At 42.0% G+C, this 22,773-nt stretch overlaps 1 protein-coding gene across 6 annotated transcripts; it reads left to right on the top strand.

Moving 5' to 3' along the window:
- The first annotated feature begins 4,564 nt into the window (after nucleotides 1-4,564).
- LYZL4 (lysozyme like 4) lies at nucleotides 4,565-22,212 on the top strand. Of its 6 annotated transcripts, XM_038570553.1 has the most exons (6): nucleotides 5,711-6,709; nucleotides 8,034-8,235; nucleotides 8,349-8,498; nucleotides 14,918-14,996; nucleotides 16,965-17,029; nucleotides 21,958-22,212. In XM_038570553.1, exons 1-5 carry the CDS (start codon nucleotides 6,629-6,631, stop codon nucleotides 16,981-16,983), a joined length of 531 nt encoding a protein of 176 aa, XP_038426481.1. In that variant the 5' UTR covers nucleotides 5,711-6,628; the 3' UTR covers nucleotides 16,984-17,029; nucleotides 21,958-22,212. The 6 variants fall into 6 exon arrangements, with proteins under 6 accessions (XP_038426482.1, XP_038426480.1, XP_038426483.1 ...); XM_038570554.1 differs by lacking the exons at nucleotides 5,711-6,709; nucleotides 16,965-17,029 and adding an exon at nucleotides 4,565-4,616; XM_038570552.1 differs by lacking the exons at nucleotides 5,711-6,709; nucleotides 16,965-17,029 and adding an exon at nucleotides 4,593-4,616 and having other exon boundaries at nucleotides 7,986-8,235.
- The last annotated feature ends 561 nt before the right edge of the window (nucleotides 22,213-22,773 follow it).

Raw genomic sequence — 22,773 nt, 5'->3', positions numbered from 1 at the left:
GTTTAGAAAAATCTTGAAAATCTAGAAAGGAAATCTAGGAGATGTTGCTTTGCTTTATGTCTTTAAGTTCTTGCTTTGCCTTAAAGTTATGGAAACTATAAATGGAATATGGCATCATAAGATTTACACAAAAACCTCAAGCAGTGCTACAGTCCATGACACATATCTTAGAAAAGGCCATCGCTGAAGATTGTTGAACCAATGTGCATTTATGGGTTCATCAATTTAAGTTTTAGTGTTTATGGCCTGTTTCTTTTATGATTCTATATTTTATCACTTTTAATTAATAAACTAATAACCAATAATAATTGAGTCAGCCAGAAGGGCTTCAATGTTTCAAAAGGCTAGCATTATCCTTAGTCATTTCAACATCTTTTAACTCTTTGAGCTAGAAGGGATTTTAAAGATAATCCACATGGGCAGCCTGGGTGGCTCAGCGGTTTAGTGCCGCCTTCAGCCCAGGATGTTGGGCTGGGCTCCCTGCATGGATCCTGCTCTTCCTCTGCCTGTGTCTCTGCTTCCCTCTCTCTCTGTGTTTCTCATGAATAAATAAATAAAATATTTTTTTAAAAAATTTAAAAATATTTTTTTAAAAACCTAGGAGGTTGCCTAGGCTCCAGAGATGATGTCCTTGACCATGACCTCATTATGAATAAAGGAGCAAAATAATGGCTTCTCCCACTGCTCCCTACTATAAGGCAGTTCTGTGGGGGTCCAGATGAACACTCTGATAGGCAGAATAATCATCTCCCAAAGATGTTCACACTCTTACATCTGACACCTCTGAACATGTTATTTACATGGCAAGAAGGACTTTACAGATTAAGGACTTTGAAATGGGGAGATTATCTTGATAGCGTGGGAAGCCAATTTAATCACTTGAGTCCTTATAAGTGAGAGAAAGGTGAGTCAGAGATACAACAATGTAAGAAGAGGCAGGAGGGAGTCAAAGCATGAGAGGGTATTGATCCATCATTGCTGTTTTGAAGATAAGGAAGGGAGGTAGAGCCAAGATGTGCAGACAGCTCCTAGAAGCTGGGAATGGTCCCCAGTTTACAGCTAGCAAGGAAATGGGATCTCAGTCCTATAGCTACCAGGAATTTTATTCTGCCAACAACATGAATGAGCTAGGGAATGAGCTAGGGATCTCTTTTAGGACCCTCAGAAAGGAGCTCAGTCCTACCAATACGATGATTTTAGACTGGTGAGACTCATGTCAGAATTCTGATCTAAACACCAAGGAAATACAAACAATTTTAAAAACATATTATGAACAGCTATACGCCAATAAATTAGGCAATCTAGAAGAAATGGACGCATTCCTGGAAAGCCACAAACTACCAAAACTGGAACAGGAAGAAATAGAAAACATGAACAGGCCAATAACCAGGGAGGAAATTGAAGCAGTCATCAAAAACCTCCCAAAACACAAGAGTCCAGGGCCAGATGGCTTCCCAGGGGAATTCTATCAAACGTTTAAAGAGGAAATCATACCTATTCTACTAAAGCTGTTTGGAAAGATAGAAAGAGATGGAGTACTTCCAAATTCGTTCTATGAGGCCAGCATCACCTTAATTCCAAAACCAGACAAAGACCCCACCAACAAGGAGAATTACAGACCAATATCCCTGATGAACATGGATGCAAAAATTCTCAACAAGATACTAGCCAATAGGATCCAACAATACATTAAGAAAATTATTCACCATGACGAAGTAGGATTTATCCCCAGGACACAAGGCTGGTTCAACACTCGTAAAACAATCAATGTGATTCATCATATCAGCAAGAGAAAAACCAAGAACCATATGATCCTCTCCTTAGATGCAGAGAAAGCATTTGACAAAATACAGCATCCATTCCTGATCAAAACTCTTCAGACTGTAGGGATAGAGGGAACATTCCTCAACATCTTAAAAGCCATCTATGAAAAGCCCACAGCAAATATCATTCTCAATGGGGAAGCACTGGGAGCCTTTCCCCTAAGATCAGGAACAAGACAGGGATGTCCACTCTCACCACTGCTATTCAACATAGTACTGGAAGTCCTAGCCTCAGCAATCAGACAACAAAAAGACATTAAAGGCATTCAAATTGGCAAAGAAGAAGTCAAACTCTCCTTCTTCGCTGATGACATGATACTCTACGTAGAAAACCCAAAAGCCTCCACCCCAAGATTGCTAGAACTCATACAGCAATTTGGTAGCGTGGCAGGATACAAAATCAATGCGCAGAAATCAGTGGCATTTCTATACACTAACAATGAGACTGAAGAAAGAGATATTAAGGAGTCAATCCCATTGACAATTGCACCCAAAAGCATAAGATACCTAGGAATAAACCTAACCAAAGAGGTAAAAGATCTATACCCTAAAAAGTATAGAACACTTCTGAAAGAAATTGAGGAAGACACAAAGAGATGGAAAAATATTCCATGCTCATGGATTGGCAGAATTAATATTGTGAAAATGTCAATGTTACCCAGGGAAATATACACGTTTAATGCAATCCCTATCAAAATACCATGGACTTTCTTCAGAGAGTTAGAACAAATTATTTTAAGATTTGTGTGGAATCAGAAAAGACCCCAAATAGTCAGGGGAATTTTAAAAAAGAAAACCATAGCTGGGGGCATCACAATGCCAGATTTCAGGTTGTACTACAAAGCTGTGGTCATCAAGACAGTGTGGTACTGGCACAAAAACAGACACAGAGATCAATGGAACAGAATAGAGAACCCAGAAGTGGACCCTGAACTTTATGGTCAACTAATATTCGATAAAGGAGGAAAGACTATCCATTGGAAGAAAGACAGTCTCTTCAATAGATGGTGCTGGGAAAATTGGACATCCACATGCAGAAGAATGAAACTAGACCACTCTCCTTCACCATACACAAAGATAAACTCAAAATGGATGAAAGATCTAAATGTGAGACAAGATTCCATCAAAATCCTAGAGGAGAACACAGGCAACACCCCTTTTGAACTTGGCCACAGTAACTTCTTGCAAGATACATCCACGAAGGCAAAAGAAACAAAAGCAAAAATGAACTATTGGGATTTCATCAAGATAAGAAGCTTTTGCACAGCAAAGGATACAGTCAACAAAACTAAAAGACAACCTACAGAATGGGAGAAGATATTTGCAAATGACGTATCAGATAAAGGGCTAGTTTCCAAGATCTATAAAGAACTTCTTAAACTCAACACCCAAGAAACAAACAATCCAATCATGAAATGGGCAAAAGACATGAAGAGAAATCTCACAGAGGAAGACATAGACATGGCCAACATGCATATGAGAAAATGCTCTGCATCACTTGCCATCAGGGAAATACAAATCAAAACCACAATGAGATACCACGTCACACCAGTGAGAAAGGGGAAAATTAACAAGGCAGGAAACCACAAATGTTGGAGAGGATGCAGAGAAAAGGGAACCCTCTTACACTGTTGGTGGGAATGTGAACTGGTGCAGCCACTCTGGAAAACTGTGTGGAGGTTCCTCAAAGAGTTAAAAATAGACCTGCCCTACGACCCAGCAATTGCACTGTTGGGTATTTACCCCAAAGATTCAGATGCAATGAAACGCTGGGACACCTGCACCCCGATGTTTATAGCAGCAATGTCCAAACTGTGGAAGGATCCTCGGTGTCCATCGAAAGGTGAATGGATAAAGAAGATGTGGTCTATGTATACAATGGAATATTCCTCAGCCATTAGAAACGACAAATACCCACCATTTGCTTCGACATGGATGGAACTGGAGGGTATTATGCTGAGTGAAGTAAGTCAATCGGAGAAGGACAAACATTGTATGTTCTCATTCATTTGGGGAATATAAATAATAGTGAAAGGGAATTTAAGGGGAGAAGAAATGTATGGGAAATATCAGAAAAGGAGACAGAACATAAAGACTCCTAACTCTGGGAAATGAACTAGGGTTGGTGGAAGGGGAGGAGGGCGGGGGGTGGGGGTGAATGGGTGACGGGCACTGAGGGGGGCACTGGGATGGGATGAGCACTGGGTGTTATTCTGTATGTTGGTAAATTGAATACCAATAAAAAATAGACCTGCCCTACGACCCAGCAATTGCACTATTGGGGATTTACCCCAAAGATACAGATGCAGTGAAACGCCGGGACACCTGCACCCCGATGTTTCTAGCAGCAATGGCCACGATAGCCAAACTGTGGAAGGAGCCTCGGTGTCCAACGAAAGATGAATGGATAAAGAAGATGTGGTTTATGTATACAATGGAATATTACTCAGCTATTAGAAATGACAAATACCCACCATTTGCTTCAACGTGGATGGAACTGGAGGGTATTATGCTGAGTGAAGTAAGTCAGTCGGAGAAGGACAAAAATAAATTTATTTATTTAAAAAAAAGAATTCTGATCTATAGAACTTTAAGATAATATATTTATGTAGCTTAAGCTTCTAAGTTTGATGTATCTTGGTACAGTAGCAACAGAAAACTAATACATTGCATTGGGGACAGACCCTTCTCTGCTTCAGAATGTTCTGGCACGTAGCAACTGATGTCATAGAAAAGATTCTAGAAGAGCAGGTTATAGAGAAGCACTTGTAGTTTAGAAGCTCTTAGGTGAAGGTAAGTGGGTTATCAAGGAAGTAGAATCTGAAAAGGCCAGGGAACCGAGTGCAGGTAGAGCAACTTCCCTGCGAAAGGTCAAAACTGCTGCAGTTGCCCTTCCCTGAGGAGGCTCTACCTCTGCAGAGGGACTGGTGAACTGGTAAGCTGGTATAGGGTAGGTAGGAATAGGGACAGATATGATGATACCCAGGTGCAGGAGACACTCAGAAAATCCATTTATTGCTTATATGATGACAATTCTGTTAGGAAGAGTTGGCTTTTTCCCCATTCATTCATTCATTCATTCAACAGAGATTCACAAAGCATCTCCTATACACTAGGCTCTAAGTTCTGGGGATAAAGCAGAGAACAAAACAGACCAGGTTTCTGCATTCCTTGTGTTTACACTCTGGTCTAAGACATAAACAAATTAAACAAGGTAATATCTGAAATTTACTTATATTTTGAAGAAAATAGAAATGATTTTCTGTGATAAAGCGGTGATAAGAGAGCCCTATTAGATATGCTGAGCTCACTTTTGAGCTGAGACCATGACCAGAAAGAGCAAGCTCTGTGATGTTCCAGGCAGAAGAAACAACAGGTGCAAAGAACCTATGGTAGGAATGAGATTGGAATGTACAAGAAAAAGAAATGTGATAGGGGAGTGTGGTGGTGTGAAAGTGAACAAGGGCAAGAGAGCTGTGAAAACAGACTAGAGAGGTGCTCAGGGGCTAGAGCAGGAAGGATCTTGTCGGCCAGGTTGAGGAGTTGGGATCTTATTTAAAGTGCCAGGGGAATCTATTGGAGATGGATGATGTGGCTGGATATATGTTTTTAAAGAGGACTTTCTAGTTGCTATGTGGATAATAGGGCATGGGGGAACAGGAGAGGATTGTGGACTATCAGAGTATATCTAGGAGACTCTACAGAAGTCAGAGATGATGGTGATCTGGACTGGGATGATGGCAGAAGGGATGGTGAGAGGTGGATTGGTTTTGAAAGAACAGGGGAAAGGGCTCCCAGTGAATTCACTGCAGGGGAAGAGGGAAGGAGGGAAGACTCAGCATGCCTTTTATGAGTATGTCTGGGAGACAGGTATCACCTGAAAATATCATTTGCTCTACTGGGAAATGTAAACATGGACTTCTCTTCCAATATGCATTAAATTTCAATTATTAAGCTAAGAGCACGGATGTGTGACCATAGTTCAAAAGATAAGTGTTTGCTGGGGATTCAATACTTTGTATATTTCATTCATTTACTTTTAAAGTGAACACAATTAGGTAAGTATTATTTTATTATTTAGATGAGGGAACTGAGGTACAGAGAGGCCGAGTAACTGTTTTAGATCACTCTAGGGATTCCTAAAATCAGAATCTGGATCCAGGCAACCTGACTCCCAAGTCTGAACACTTAAATGTTAGGCCCTCCTCAACAATGTTTTTGGTTTAATGGTGATGTCTGTAACTAATTATGTGACTTGAGAGTTTAAACAAATATTTAAAAGCAAAATTCTTTTAATTCAGGAATACACTTATTTATTTCTAACTTTTCCCCAAGTTAGACATTTAAGTCATTGGTTCACAATAGGGGATGATTTTGTCCTCTAGGAGGTGTTTGGCAATGTATGGAGACATTTTTATTTGTCGCAACTGCGGGGGAGGATGTACTGTATATCTAGAGGCCAGGTGTGCTCCTAAATAAACTCTAGTGCACAGAAGAGCCTCCAGAGCAAAGAATTTTCCAGCCTAAGTGCCAAGGTCAAGAACCCCTTGTGCAGGTGAAGATAAGCTGGAGGACATGCATACACCTGTCAATGATGACAAAGAGGAGGGTCCAGTTAGTTGTCCAGTTGATATATATTTATGCAGTGTTGCAGGCTGTAGGGCATGCCAGGAAGAATATATGTTATAATTTCCAAATGCACATCCTAGTCTGAGGGATAAGACATGGTACAGAACAGGACAATCATCTGCTAGCTGTTCTGGAAGTGATTTTGAGAGCAGTAGGGTCTCAGAGAGGGAATATCCATGCAGGATTGCATCAGGCTTCAAGGAGGTGGCACCTGGAGCAGACACCTGAAGATGGAGCATTTGGTGGAGAAAAGCATGGTAGGGCCTTGTGGATTGGGAAGAGCCATGTGTGGAGAGCTAAGAATTAGCAGAAGCATGGGCAGTGAGGTTTGGGTAGGCAGAGAGGAACAGAGAAGGAGCAACATGGGAATTCAGAGTTCACTGAATTGATTCCTCCTGATGGAGGGAGGGCAGGGTAAGGCCAGGTTATGGAGGGCTCAGAAAGCCAAGTGTGGGTTTGCTATGATGAGGAATAGGGAACTAGCAGCATTCCCAACGTGGCATTGTGCACATGCTTTGGGGACATTCCTCACTCATGTTAGAAAGCACCACCTGGAAGAGGTGGCCAGGAGGAGTGGAGACCAAGAGGCTGGACTATGACTCAACTTGCAGTGATTAGGGTGCAGGGAAGGGGTTACATGAAGGTGATGAAGGGGGTTTAGGGAATAGAGATGAGGGGGATTTAGAGGATGATGATGAGGAAGGTTCAGGGGATGGAAATGAGGGAGCTTTAAGGTGATGAAAATGAGATCAGGGGATGGAGATGAGAGGGGTTTAGGAGACAATGATGAGGGGGGTTTAGGTGGTGACAACAGAAATGGAGGAGAAGCTCAGGAATCAATTCTTTGAGCATCCCACACATGACCCCCCTTTTCACAGATGAGAAAAGAGAGGCCCTATGAGGCTAAGGGCCTTGTCTATTACTGCCAGTGATGAATCCCCCTATGACATGGTAGGTCTGGGCTGGACTGGGGTTTGTCTCCTTGTGTGGACAACCATAGAAAAGCTCAGAGGAGTTTGATCTATAGATAATCTGGAGATAAGACTATGGCAAGGGTAAGACCACAGCTCTGAATGTATTCTAGGATAAAATGCAATGGTGGAAATAATTCAGCGTAACAGTAGTGATTATTCTTGAGTAGTGGGACCACAACAAAGTTTTCCCTTCTTTTTCTGTTTTTCAACATGTATCTAATGGACAAGTTGTACTTTCATAATAAAGGGGAAGAGAAGATTTGAGCATGTGTATCTAACATGAGAGAGAAATGAGTGAGAAGAAAATCAAGCAGAAGCCACTGGGTTTTGCTGGAGGGAAAGAATGTGTGTGTGGGTGGGGTGGGGCGGGGAGGTGACCTTTTCAAGAGCTGTTTCCTTAGAAAATAAGGTGTCCAGAAGAGAAGGGGAGGCAGGGTTTCAGGTGTCTTGGTTTTGGGGTAATGTGAAGCCAAGGATTAGAGTGGGAAGAAGGATCATGGTAAGCCAGGTGGGACTCCCCTTTTTCTGAACACATTAAATCACCCGCCCCCACCCCCAGTGCCCTTCTTTACCCTCAGAGACACTAATGTCCTTGGGATCCTGGCAGGACTCTGTGACTCCACCGGCTTACCCGGCCACTATTGCCTTAAGCTGCCAGGAGCCTGAGAAGATGAAGGCATCTGTGGTTCTCTCCCTCATTGGCTACCTAGTGGTTCCAAGTGGTGCTGCTATCTTGGGGCGCTGCGTGGTAGCTAAGAAGCTCTATGATGGAGGCCTGAATTATTTTGAGGGCTACAGCCTTGAAAACTGTGAGTAGGCTCCTCTCAACCCCGTTCTTCCTCCCCTCCTTTCCCTCTGGCCCCTGCCCAGGCATCCCCAACTCCTCCCTCCTCCAAGCCACCCACCTCCTGTTCTATCTTAGGGGTGTGCCTGGCTTATTTTGAGAGCAAGTTCAACCCCATGGCCATCTACGAGAACTTGCCTGGTGGCTACACTGGCTACGGCCTCTTTCAGATTCGCGACTGGGACTGGTGCGACAGGGGCAGGAACCTCTGCCACATGTCCTGCTCTGGTAGGTCCCCCCTACTGACACACTTGGGCACTGGGGGCTGCAGCACAGAGCTCAGAGGCCAGCCTTCCAGGGGGGCCAGAGTTTATAGGTTTGGAGCAGGGAGGCAGAGGGCCTGGCAGGCTTAGTGCTGCACAGCAGAGTACACAGAGAGGAGAGTCGGGTGGTGGCCAGGGACAGAGTCATGGATTCCCCCATCCAGATGGGCAGAAAAGGCATCAGGATGTGGAGAGGTGGTGGGGAGGAGGCTGCAGGCATCAGAGCCCACCTGAGCCTGAAGGGTTCGAGCAGAGGGCTCTGCTCTGCATGGGCCTCATTTCACCCATGCTCAGCCACACACTCTTCTTCAAATGGAATAGATGCTGCCACTTGGACAGGCACAAGGGGTCACTGGGAGGAGGCAGAAGTAGGCCATTCCAAGAGAAGCTTTCCCTGCTGCTCTTAGGGGTCCCAGGTATCTGTAGTCAAGAGGATGCCTGGCCCAAGATCCCCTCCTCCTAGCATTCACTGAATACCTATGAAGTGCCAGGCCTCCTGGAGCTGACATTCTAGTGCTTGCTAACTGCCAGGTACTCCTTTATGCTCTTCATGGGTCTGAGTTCATCTAATCTTCACAAAGATCCCCATGACATGGGCACTGTTATTATCTCACTCTTTAAATGGGGAAACTGAGGCCCAGAGAAGGTAAGTACATGCTCAAAGCCACACAGCTGGTAGGTGTTATTGTTGAGGGGCAAACTCACACAGCATGGCCCCAGAGTCAGAGCCAGACTAATGGGCTGCACAACCATGCCAGAACTCTCTCTGACACCTGAGGCTGTCATTCTGCAGCAGGAGGGTCTGAGAGCCTGGCACTCTCAGGGTCTCCCTAATGAGCAAAGCTCCCTTCCCCATGATGAGTGAGAAATGTTCCAGAACCTGTGCCTTCTGAGCTGGGTCTTTAGGAGACAGAGTGGAGAGGTCATGGTAAAAGCTTTTAACTTTCTTATGTGGTCCAGAAGGAAGCTGCTTGATATTGGGCCCTATGCTTGGCCTTGGGATTCCAGAGAGGAGTAAGATAGTTTCCAGATTCAAGAAGAAGCAGAATTGCAAAGTAGGAGGGAAAGGTGCAGAAAACACATAGGAACCCAGTGAGAATCCTAACGGCCCCCAATATGAGTGAGCTACATGAGCCTGTGTAGGTCCCTTCTCAGAGCTTCCTCATCTGTGAAGTGGGGATGATACTAACTACTTCTTAAGGTTGCTGTGAGCATTAAATGTGATATTGTATGTGAAACACTGTGCAAGGCCCGTAGGAATCATGTGATCAAAGCTAGGGGACACCTACACATTAAGAACATAATTTAATTACTGTGATAGAACATTCAGTATTGCCCTGAGCTTCCTGGTAGCCAAAGAAAAAAGAGAACCCCACTGGGCCCGTAATTTATATCTCATAAGAAGATAGATAGATGATAGATAGATAGGTTGCCAGACTCTGACAGGAGAAACAAATAATTACCTGTAAAGGAAGTGGTACTACTGAGTGCTGTGATAAAAATATGGTGGATTAGATATCCTAAAAAACCCTCCTACTAGACAAAATGGGAAAAAAATTCTGGGTGCCTGGCTGGCTCAGTTGGTAAAGCATGTGACTCTCGAGATTGTGAGTTTAACTCCCATTAGGGCATGTAGCCTACTTAAAAAAAAATTAATTAATCTACTGTAGTATCTGGCTGAGCTGGCAAGAACATAAAATCCTTAAAGGTTAAAATGAGAAGTGAGAATCCAGACAGGTAAGTGAGGATTGAAGTCGATGGTGACCTGGGGGGACATCAGCTGATTCCCTGTGGCCTAAGGCACAGGTTTGACGTCATTGTGTAGATAGGGCCTGAGCAAAATCAGGAGATGCATTGGAGACTCCACCAAAAGCCAAGACCCCAGAAAATCAGCTGAAAGGTGAGCTAGAAAGTCCTGAAAGCAAAGACATTCCAAATGGGGAAGGGTGGGGGGAACAGTCTCCTTGGGAATTTGTCACCACAAGCCAGTAGGACTCACAATGAAGTAAGGTGTCATGGAGAGGTACGAGGCCCTGTGCTAAGTCCTGGGGGGCAGTTCAGAGGAATTGTCTACTGTCCTTGTCCAGCAAAGTGAGGGACAGAGAGAGCACAGGCTTTGAGGCCAGATAGAATCTTGGCTCCACCTCTTACTAGTTCTGAACGTTTGTTTTCTTATCTGTAAAGTAGAGGTAATAATAGTACTTACCTCACAAGGCTTTTCTGAGTTTTTAACATACTACAATGTATATAAAGTGCTGAGTGTAGTGTCGGGTGTACTTCCTGGTGTGTGATTAATACAACTTCATTCAAAGAATTTATAAGGTAGCTGGGGATTAGGGTGTGTGTGCATGCGTGTGTGTGTGTGCATGTAAGCATGTATGCACACGTGTATCTATGTATGCACATATGTATATTTGTATATATGTATTTAACATATTAGTGCTGAATTGAAGTGACATTTTATTCAGAAGAGGGGAGAAGGCACCGTGAGCTATGTGGGCAATGACAGAGTTTTAAGGACTGTCCTTATGAGCAGATGAACATGAACAAAGTCTAGGAAGAGGAACTGCATATGATGCATATGGTTCCCAAGCTGTGGGTATCAGGGGCAGAGCACCCACTTTAAGGGCAGGCGCTAGCTTTGTGTCCTGCCCCTTGGTAGGTCTCTAACGGTGGGGTCATGGAGGAAGGCAATGAAAGGTAAGGTTGTTTTTGTTTCTTTTGCCTTCGTGGATGTATCTTGCAAGAAGTTACTGTGGCTGAGTTCAAAAAGGGTGTTGCCTGTGTTCTCCTCTAGGGTTTTGATGGAATCTTGTCTCACATTTAGATCTTTCATCCATTTTGAGTTTATCTTTGTGTATGGTGAAAGAGAGTGGCCTAGTTTCATTCTTCTGCATGTGGATGTCCAGTTTTCCCAGCACCATTTATTGAAGAGACTGTCTTTCTTCCAATGGATAGTCTTTCCTCCTTTATCGAATATTAGTTGACCATAAAGTTCAGGGTCCACTTCTGGGTTCTCTATTCTGTTCCATTGATCTCTGTGTCTGTTTTTGTGCCAGTACCACACTGTCTTGATGACCACAGCTTTGTAGTACAACCTGAAATCTGGCATTGTGATGCCCCCAGCTATGGTTTTCTTTTTTAAAATTCCCCTGGCTATTCGGGGTCTTTTCTGATTCCACACAAATCTTAAAATAATTTGTTCTAACTCTCTGAAGAAAGTCCATGGTATTTTGATAGGGATTGCATTAAACGTGTATATTGCCCTGGGTAACATTGACATTTTCACAATATTAATTCTGCCAATCCATGAGCATGGAATATTTTTCCATCTCTTTGTGTCTTCCTCAATTTCTTTCAGAAGTGTTCTATAGGTTTTAGGGTATAGATCCTTTACCTCTTTGGTTAGGTTTATTCCTAGGTATCTTATGCTTTTGGGTGCAATTGTCAATGGGATTGACTCCTTAATTTCTCTTTCTTCAGTCTCATTGTTAGTGTATAGAAATGCCATTGATTTCTGGGCATTGATTTTGTATCCTGCCACGCTACCAAATTGCTGTATGAGTTCTAGCAATCTTGGGGTGGAGGCTTTTGGGTTTTCTATGTAGAGTATCATGTCATCGGCGAAGAGGGAGAGTTTGACTTCTTTGCCATTTTGAATGCCTTTAATGTCTTTTTGTTGTCTGATTGCTGAGGCTAGGACTTCCAGTACTATGTTGAATAGCAGTGGTGAGAGTGGACATCCCTGTCTTGTTCCTGATCTTAGGGGAAAGGCTCCCAGTGCTTCCCCATTGAGAATGATATTTGCTGTGGGCTTTTCGTAGATGGCTTTTAAGATGTCGAGGAATGTTCCCTCTATCCCTACACTCTGAAGAGTTTTGATCAGCAATGAATGCTGTATTTTGTCAAATGCTTTCTCTGCATCTCAAAGAGTTAAAAATAGACCTGCCCTACGACCCAGCAATTGCACTGTTGGGGATTTACCCCAAAGATACAGATGCAATGAAATGCCGGGACACCTGCACCCCGATGTTTATAGCAGCAATGGCCACGATAGCCAAACTGTGGAAGGAGCCTCGGTGTCCAACGAAAGATGAATGGATAAAGAAGATGTGGTCTATGTATACAATGGAATATTACTCAGCCATTAGAAGTGACAAATACCCACCATTTGCTTCAACGTGGATGGAACTGGAGGGTATTATGCTGAGTGAAGTAAGTCAATCGGAGATGGACAAACAGTGTATGTTTTCATTCATTTTGGGAATATAAATAACAGTGAAAAGGAATATAAAGGATGGAAGAAGAAAAAGACTCCTAACTCCGGGAAACGAACTAGGGGTGGTGGAAGGGGAAGAGGGCAGGGGGTGGGGGTGAATGGGTGACGGGCACTGAGGGGGGCACTTGACGGGATGAGCACTGGGTGTTATTCTGTATGTTGGTAAATTGAACACCAATAAAAAATAAATTTATTAAAAAAAAAAAAAGGAAGGTAAGGTTGTAGAAGCGGAAAGGCATGTTGGGGCAAAGAGTGAGTAAGCCAAGGGTTTGGGGTTTTGTTTTACCGGCAACTAGGGGGCGCCTAACCAATGTTTTCAGGAAAAGCAATCAGACTGGATTAGGGAAAGGGGAAGATTGATACGCAGTCAAGAAGGAATTGCAGTAATTCAGGTAGGAGGTCTCAGCTTCCATATTCAAAGAAGAGAATGGGATGATGAATGCCTAGTCATGTTGGCCCCTCAGAGGCACCTCTGGGCCATCTCAAATGGTGTTTCTTCTACCTGGAACACTTTTCCTTCTGTGATCCCTCCATCCCTTTTCCTTACCCTGATAGGACTCTTCTAGATGTTCCGTGGCCCAAAACCCTTCCCAACCCTTTGAGTCTGATTGGGTGCCCCCACTTACCACTCCCACATCAAGCTGCATTCCCCCATCATTCCAGGTATCCTTTGTATGATAACTGTCTACGATCTTTATCTCCCCCTTTCAGACTGCAGGTTCTAGGAGGACAGGCTATTGTGGACAGGCTATTGGCTATTGTGGACATTGCTGCTAGAAACATCGGGGTGCAGGTGTCCCGGCGTTTCATTACATCTGTATCTTTGGGGTAAATCCCCAACAGTGCAATTGCTGGGTCATAGGGCAGGTCTATTTTTAACTCTTTGAGGAACCTCCACACAGTTTTCCAGAGTGGCTGCACCAGTTCACATTCCCACCAACAGTGTAAGAGGGTTCCCTTTTCTCCGCATCCTCTCCAACATTTGTGGTTTCCTGCCTTGTTAATTTTCCCCTTTCTCACTGGTGTGACGTGGTATCTCATTGTGGTTTTGATTTGTATTTCCCTGATGGCAAGTGATGCAGAGCATTTTCTCATGTGCGTGTTGGCCATGTCTATGTCTTCCTCTGTGAGATTTCTCTTCATGTCTTTTGCCCATTTCATGATTGGATTATTTGTTTCTTGGGTGTTGAGTTTAAGAAGTTCTTTATAGATCTTGGAAACTAGCCCTTTATCTGATACGTCATTTGCAAATATCTTCTCCCATTCTGTAGGTTGTCTTTTAGTTTTGTTGACTGTATCCTTTGCTGTGCAAAAGCTTCTTATCTTGATGAAATCCCAATAGTTCATTTTTGCTTTTGTTTCTTTTGCCTTCGTGGATGTATCTTGCAAGAAGTTACTATGGCCGAGTTCAAAAAGGGTGTTGCCTGTGTTCTTCTCTAGGGTTTTGATGGAATCTTGTCTCACATTTAGATCTTTCATCCATTTTGAGTTTATCTTTGTGTATGGTGAAAGAGAGTGGTCTAGTTTCATTCTTCTGCATGTGGATGTCCAATTTTCCCAGCACCATTTATTGAAGAGACTGTCTTTCTTCCAATGGATAGTCTTTCCTCCTTTATCGAATATTAGTTGACCATAAAGTTCAGGGTCCACTTCTGGGTTCTCTATTCTGTTCCATTGATCTATGTGTCTGTTTTTGTGCCAGTACCACACTGTCTTGATGACCACAGCTTTGTAGTACAACCTGAAATCTGGCATTGTGATGCCCCCAGATATGGTTTTCTTTTTTAAAATTCAGGACAGGGATATATTGACTGCATTTTCCATTCTACTTCCACTGCTTCTTTACATTGCTTAGCACAGAGTATTCACTATACATATTTTTAATGAAAGTATTATAAGAATTACAAGAGAAAAATCTATAGATTTTGTAAGAGATGACCACATGCTACCATCTTTCAGGGCTTGCCTTAGAAAAATCTAGGCATAGATTTATCCTTGGACTCACATGGAAGCCTCTCTAATGTTAGCACACTAGACCTTCCCTGACATCACTCTAAGTGGTGCCAGTTATAGACTTGTATTGTTCCACTTTATTTTCTCCACAGCTTTACTGAATCCAAATTTGAAGAAGACAATTGAATGTGCCAAGAAAATTGTAAAAGGAAAAGACGGGATGGGAGCATGGTAAGTGGTACATTTTTTAATAGTGTATGTTGATGTCCTCCACCCATTATCTTTAATCCTAATCTTGGCCTAATCTTGGTTTCTGAACATCTGTAGTCTCAAATGAGTGGGATCTTAATCATCATGCTAAGCAGTAGACCACCACTGAGTTCTGCAACCCCAAAGTCTCAGAAGGAAGGACATAATTATCAAATTGCCTTAAGTGGAATGTATTTTTTTCCTTCTTAGATCTTGCTTAGGGTTATACAGAGGGCTAGGATGAGTATCCTTGAAATAAACCTCTGTGGGATGCCTGGGTGGCTCAGCGGTTGAGCATCTGCCTTTGGCTCAGGGTGTGATCCTGGGATCTGGGATTGAGTCCCACATCAGACTTCTTGCAGGGAGCCTGCTTCTCCCTCTGCCTGTGTCTCTGCCCGCCCCCCGCCCTGTCTCTCATGAATAAATAAATAAAATCTTTAAAAAAGAGAATCTTATAGGAATTTAGATGAAAGAAATAATCAGAGATATACACAAATATATGTATTTTTAAGATTTTATTTATTTATTCATGAGAGACACAGAGTCAGAGAGGCAGAGACACAGGCAGAGGGAGAAGCAGCCTCCATGCAGGGAGCCCGATGTGGGACTTGATCCTGGGTCTCCAGGATCACACCCTGGGCAGAAGGCGGCACTAAACCGCTGAGCCACCCAGGCTGCCCTCCTATAAGGTACTTAATGCATGTTGTGAAATAACTCTCCAGCAAGTTTGCACCAATTTATATTCATATTAAGAGTTTAGTAAAATTCTATTTACTGCACTCTCATCAATTATAAATCTTTGCCATTTGAAAGGCATATAACAATTTTATCTTCTTTTGCATTTTGTGATATTTCATTAGGGTGTTTTCCTGTTATGTTTGCTATATATTTATATTATTTTGTGATTTTTTTTCCTGCGGCCCTTGTCCTTTGCTTATTTTTAAATTTCAGGTCCTCATATTTACTTGTAAGAACACCTTACATATTAAGTATTATATTAGGTGTATTAGCAGATAATTATATATTTGCTACCAGAAATAACTGCAGCTCTGATTTCTTCTTTAAGCAGATATTTGCTTCAGAAAGCCATCTAAAATTTACAAGTGGTTGGGCCTGTATTTGACTTCTTTCACTCAATACTTGTTCATACTGTTGTGCATAGTTCTAATTTGTTTGTTCTCATTGCAGTATAATATTCCATTATGTGGATATATCAGTTTATATATCCATTATTCTGTTGGTGAGTATTTGGGTAGTTTTCACTTTTTTAGTGCTGCCATGGACATTCTGTACTTTTCTTTTGGTGAATATATAAATGGATTTCCATTGATTTTACCAAGGAATGAAATCACTGATATTAGGATATGTATATTTTCAGATCTGGTATATTTTACCAAACCACTTTCTAAAGAGATTCTGTTTACACTCCCATCAGCAGTCGCAGTTTTCAGTGGCTCCAAATTATTGAGAATGCTTGGTATTTTTTGTTTATTCTTGTGACTGTAGTGGTATTGCACTGGGTTTTAGTTTGTATTTCCTTGGCAGCTAATGGGATTGAGCACTTTTTCTAATGTTTATTGGCCATTTAGATATCCTTTTATGTGAAGTGCCTATTCAAATCTTTTGTCGGTTTTTCTATTGTATTTGTCTTATTAACTTATCAGGAATTATTTATATATTCTGGATAAAAGTTTTTATTGGATACAAGTATTGCATACATCTTCTTTCATTCTGTGAGTTACCTTCTGCTTTTCTTAATGGAGTCTTGATAAAATGAAATTCTTAATATAGTCTAAATTATTATTACTTTCATTTTATGGTTATTTTAGAGAAATATTTGTCTATTCTTAGGTCATGAGGGTATTCTTAACTTTTTTTTTCTAAAAGCTTTATTTAATCTTTCATATTTGGCTCTACAATACCTTTTTCTTGCTTTATTGCATTGGCTAGGATCACCAGTAAATGTTGAATAGAAGTGATGATAGTGGCATCCTTGCTCATTCCCAATCTCACAGGTAAGTTTGATATTTTATCATTAAGTGTTATATTTTCTTTAAACGTTCTGAGATACTCTTATTCAGATTGAGTGTTCTTTCCATTTCTAGTTTGTTAAAGTTTTTAAAATCATGAATGGGTGTTGAATTTTGGTTATTACATATTTAGTATCTTTTCAATTCTATGTTAGCCTATCCATATTTTTTTTTTAATTCAAGTCTTTGCCTTTTTAATTTCTCTTCTCTTCCATGGCTTTCTCCAGAGGTTATGCCTGGTTACATCTGATTGAGGCTCTCAGTTTTATAAAACTTACTTTTGGATTCTGTAGTATGTTATTCTCATAAAAATGTTTCTCTGAATTTCATGATGATGCCCTTTATCTTATACTAATATTTCCCATAAGTACCATGTTAGTTTTATTTTTCCTTAAATAAGGACAGGTTTACCTATATTTAGTATTTGCCTAATAGACAGGTTATGTGACTTTTTCTTGTTTCAGCTCACTGTTATTTTAGTAGTGGTTCAGACCCACTTCACAAATGTCCATCTGGGCATAGACTGCTGTGCAAGACTTCTGGCCCAGTTTCTGTGTTGCAGATTTTCCTGATATGTGTGCCTAGTCCTCTCTCATAGGCTAAGCCAGTGGAGTACATGAAAACTCCATTTCCAGCATGCACTTCTATCATCTCCATTGATCATGGTGGGCCTACACTATCCACTGTCTAACCACCAATTTCCACCATCTTTTGCCTTTTCTACCCCACATTTCAGAATTGAATGCTTGGTTGTTTCAGGGCACTGTAGTTACCAGTTAGATTTAGAAACAATGTCATATTTCCTCAGTTCAAGATTGTACATCTTAATATTTTTGCTATTAGGGTTTATCCTGCAATAGCTTCCTCCCACAAAAGTTGTTAGTAAATCACTAATGTATTTTACCATAGAAGGAATCTTACAATAGAGGAAATCCTTTCATGATAGCTATAATTTCTTTACTTCTTTCATCTGTAGGCTTTATATATTTACATAAACATCATCATTTAATCCTCTCGAATCCTTGTGCAGTGACTATTCTTATTCCCCATAAAATGAGGACACGGAGGCATAGAGGTACAACAAGCTACACGTGGCCATAGCGTTGGAATTAATTCTAGATCTTTGCTATTCTAGACCTCAGCTTTCACAAGTCTACTCAGAGATGGGGGGTGGTTGGCCTGGGAAATCTGTGCTCCATCATGTGGAAGGCAACTGAAGGACTCTATACAGTTCTTCTGTGGGGGCAACTCATGGCTTCCAAACAAGTCAGTGAGTGCTGGAGGGGCAGACCTGCAGGTAGATTAATTTTACCAGTGGAAATCTTGAGTGGTGTTTCTTACAGTGACCTCTGGGCCCTGTAGGCAGTGGAAACCTCGTTCAGAATGTGGCAACAGGAAGTGTGTCAATCTCAGAGGTCAGCTTTTTGTTGTTGCTTTTTTGTCTTTTTCTGTGCCTTTTGGTGCTAAATTCAGTTGGAGATTTTTGTCTGTTTTTCTTGCCTCTGTCTCCAGCATCTTGCTCTGTGTCTGGCATATAATAGGTATGCCCTAAATATTTGTTGAAAGATCGAGGCTGCATTTGGGCTATTACCTAGAAGCCATTACATTTTTTAAAAGAATTTATCATTTATTATTTCTGAAAATAAAAATAATACATGTGTTTAAAGATGATAATCAAAAAGTAAACTTCTTTCTCTTGTCAGCAGCCTCCTGAAGGTCACAACTATTAATATGTCTTATAAATCAGAGAAAAATGTATAAACATTGAGAATGAGAAAAATATTTTAAAATACACATGAAATCCCAACATATACACTGATTTGCACCTAACTTTTTTTTTCACTTATTAATAAAATCAAATCTTGGTATATCATCAACTAAAGGTCTCTGCCCTCTAAATGCTGCAGGTAATTATCTGCCAGTCCCCTATCAATGAACATTTAGATTTTTTCCCATTTGCCAGGTGCATTTAAATGTGGGTAGAGAGATTGCTAAACTGGCATTCAGAGAGGGGCACCTCCAATATACTGCATGATGGGGCCTGTGTTCCCCCAGCTTGCCAACCTAGAGCAATAAAATTTGTGTGGTTTTTGGAAATTGAGACTTAAATGATGCCATTCTATTTTGCTTTGCAAAATATTTTTAAACTACAAAGAATTTGAGCATCTTCTCGTGTGTTTGTTGGCCATTTTTCTCTAAACTGATTATTCACATGCTTAGCCCATTTTTTTTTTATTTTATTTTTTAAATAATAAATTTATTTTTTATTGGTGTTCAATTTGCCAACATACAGAATAACTCCCAGTGCTCATCCCGTCAAGTGCTCCCCTCAGTGCCCGCCACCCAGTCACCCCCACCCCCTGCCCTCCTCCCCTTCCACCACCCCTAGTTCGTTTCCCAGAGTTAGGAGTCTTTATGTTCTGTCTCCCTTTCTGATATTTCCTACCCATTTCTTCTCCCTTCCCCTCTATTCCCTTTCACTATTATTTATATTCCCCAAATGAATGAGACCATATAATGTTTGTCCTTCTCCGATTGACTCATTTCACTCAGCATAATACCCTCCGCTTCCATCCACGTTGAAGCAAATGGTGGGTATTTGTTGTTTCTAATGGCTGAGGAATATTCCATTGTATACATAGACCACATCTTCTTTATTCATTCATCTTTCGATGGACACCGAGGCTCCTTCCACAGTTTGGCTATTGTGGACATTGCTGCTAGAAACATCGGGGTGCAGGTGTCCCGGCGTTTCATTGCATCTGTATCCTTGGGGTAAATCCCCAGCAGTGCAATTGCTGGGTCGTAGTAGCCCATTTTTCTACTGGGATGTTAATGTTTTCTTTTGTTTTTATTGATTTTAGATGTGTCCTTTATAAATCAGGGTTATTAGACCTTTATCCATGATATCTATGTGAACTACTTTTCTCAGGTTTGCTGTTTGTATTTTTACATTGTCTATGGTATTTTCATATAGGAGTTTTACATTTTCACAGAATCAGATCCTTCAATATTTTGTTTCATGCATGGCTCCTGAATTTATATGAAACTGCACTCCAAGTTTGTAAAGAAATGAAGCTATGTTTTCTTCCATATTAGAACAGTGCCTGCCCATAGGATGCCTGGGTGGCTCAGCAGTTGAGTGTCTGCCTTCAGCCCAGGGCATGATCCTGGAGTCACGAGATCGAGACCCACATTGAGCTCCCTGCATGGAGCTTGCTTCTCTCTCTGCCTGTGTCTCTGCCTCTCTCTCTGTGTGTCTCTCATGAATAAATAAATAAAATCTTTAAAAAAAAAACGTAGAACAGTACCTGCCCAAAATGAGCCCTATAATTGAATTTTTGTTAATAAATTAGAAAAGAGAATTCTCATGGTTTTATGTTTTTATACTTAAATTGCTGACCTTCTTGGAATTTGTTGTCATATAAAAAATGAGGTGTAGGGATCCAGGTTTCTATTTTTCAAATGGTTAATCAGTGTTCTGAATACCACTTATACATTAATCCATTTTCCTTACTAATTTAATGGATTATACTTTAAAGTGGGAGTCCCCTTACTAGTGTGTCTTCCCAGTGTTTAAAATATCTTTCATACAGTCTCTACTCTGCAATTAATTGGAAGCATGGCTGGCTCTCTAGGGTGAGCACTAATGAGCTAAAATCATCTTTATTGTACAACACTAAGTAGAGATATGCTGGGCCAGGCTGATTAAAGCCTTCTCACTTGTTCAGGACTCCCAGCAAAGTGAGCTTTTATTAAACTAATAAGCACCCACGTGCTTTTCAAAGCTCAGATAAAGCAGCTCAGCAGAGTTGAGGCAGACAGAAAAGGAGAAGACCAAGGGCCTGCACACCTACAGGATTCCCTTCTTCAGTGCCTGCCCTGGGCTGTGGAGAGCCCTGCAGTTTCTGAAAATATGTATGTGTGTGTTTTCCCCACTGCTTTATAGTTGTGAGGGGCTAGGGAATCAGATACCCCCACCCCTTTTTTAACTTTTTTTAAAAAATTTTATTTATTCATGAGAGACACACAGAGAGAGGTAGAGACATAGGCACAGGGAGAAGCAAGTTCCTCACAGGGAGCCCGATGTGGGACTCAATCCTAGGACCTCAGGATCATGCCCTGAGATGAAGGCAGATGCTCAACCGCTGAGCCACTCAGGGGTCCTAGAACCCCTTCTTTAACTGTGGGACCCCCTACCCTGGAAGACTCATGGGGGCCTGCCTGGCTAACAGACAGCTTACTAACCAGGATTTCTAATGGCTTGCAGCTGGCCTGGTGAACCCCACAGCTTCTAGGTTGGGATAAGAGGACCTGGGGTTTGGGTGCTGGCATGGGGGCTGAGAATAGAGGAATCACTTTTAGGGGCACGAGGAGAAAAAGTTTGAGAGAAACAGTCTAACTGGCCTAGGCAGGGTTGAGGAGCTAGGGAAGAAGCACGTGCATGGAAAGGTGAAAGAAACCCTGGCTTAAGGTCAAGGATTCCCATTTCAGATCAAGGGCCTGCCAAGGACTCACCACCTGAACCTGGGCAAGTCATGGAACTTCTCTGGTGCTCACTTCAGAGAATTTATGAGTACTTCTCTTATCAAGGGCTAGGGGAGGGTCTCCAAATTCACAGTGTGAGATTTATGGATTTATGGATTGAAGGGGGGCCGGTGGTGTGAGCCTGAGGATTTAGGGGACACTAGCATTCATGCTAGGATGTGCTGGAGTCAGCAAGAGAATCATACTCGAGATGCACAAAAGAAATGTGCATCTGCAGCAGCTGGGTGGCAAGCTCCAACCAATGCTTCAAGGGTCAGGCCAGGGTGTAAATGGGCTGGGTGGGGAGGAGACTGGAACCCTGCAGATCCTGAGCTCAGACACTGGGGAGCCCCTCCTGTTCACTTTCCCTGCTTTCCTCTCTGCAGGCCCTCCTGGTCCCTGAACTGCAGGTTCGCTGACAATCTGGCGCGGTGGTTGGATGGTTGCAGACTTTATCGGCAAGGGTGGCCCCGACAACACTCTCCAGTGGCACCTTCCAAATGAAGATGCTTTTCTGTAAGCTATCTTCCCTCAATCCTGTTGATTATCTCCCCGCTTGGCAGCTCCAGATGGAACAGGACAAATTCTGCTTTATCGGGGGATGCAGAATGCAGAATAAACCAGCTACTTACTCAAAAGGACCAAAGGTGTCCACTTGTCTAATTATACTGTGATTGTTACTAGCATAACCATGGAGGATTTGAAGGAAGGAAACTATCTGGACAAGATGTATCCATGAATGTCAATATTAGGTAGGGAAGGGAAGAAAAGATAACAGTGAAAGAGGGGTCAAAGGCAAGCAGGGCCACCAGTCCCAAGCTGTGCCCATGCTAGGACATGCAGGAGGAAGTGACACTACAAAATCCTCCTTGTACTTCTATGGAGATAATCAAGTGACAGTTGCTCTCTTTTGTAAGAAGTTAAGTTTTTTTTTTATTAAGATTTTTATTTATTTATTCATGACAGACACAGAGAGAGAGAGAGAAGGAGGCAGAGACACAGGCAGAGGGAGAAACAAGCTCCATGCAGGGAGCCTGACACGGGACTCGATCCCAGATCTCCAGGATCATGCCCCGGGCTGAAGGTGGCGCTAACCGCTGGGCCACTGGGGCTGTCTGTAAGAAGTTAAGTTTTAAAAATTTATCAGTAACACATACTTGCATTAGAGAAATTGAAAAGTATAGAAATGAAAAAAAAAAGAA

Source organism: Canis lupus, chromosome 23 (assembly GCF_011100685.1).
Source record: "Canis lupus familiaris isolate Mischka breed German Shepherd chromosome 23, alternate assembly UU_Cfam_GSD_1.0, whole genome shotgun sequence".
Lineage (NCBI taxonomy): Eukaryota > Metazoa > Chordata > Mammalia > Carnivora > Canidae > Canis > Canis lupus.
Note: the sequence above shows the minus strand (reverse complement) of the source record. Positions and strands in the feature narration are given on the sequence as shown.

What these genes read in the sequence shown, in the direction of transcription:
- LYZL4 (XM_038570552.1), top strand. Translation starts at nt 8,013, where the DNA reads ATGTCCTTGGGATCCTGGCAGGACTCTGTGACTCCACCGGCTTACCCG. An exon ending in GGGCTACAGCCTTGAAAACT is followed by an intron (nt 8,236 to 8,348) that starts GTGAGTAGGCTC and finishes GTTCTATCTTAG; the next exon opens with GGGTGTGCCTGGCTTATTTT. An exon ending in CTGCCACATGTCCTGCTCTG is followed by an intron (nt 8,499 to 14,917) that starts GTAGGTCCCCCC and finishes TTTTCTCCACAG; the next exon opens with CTTTACTGAATCCAAATTTG.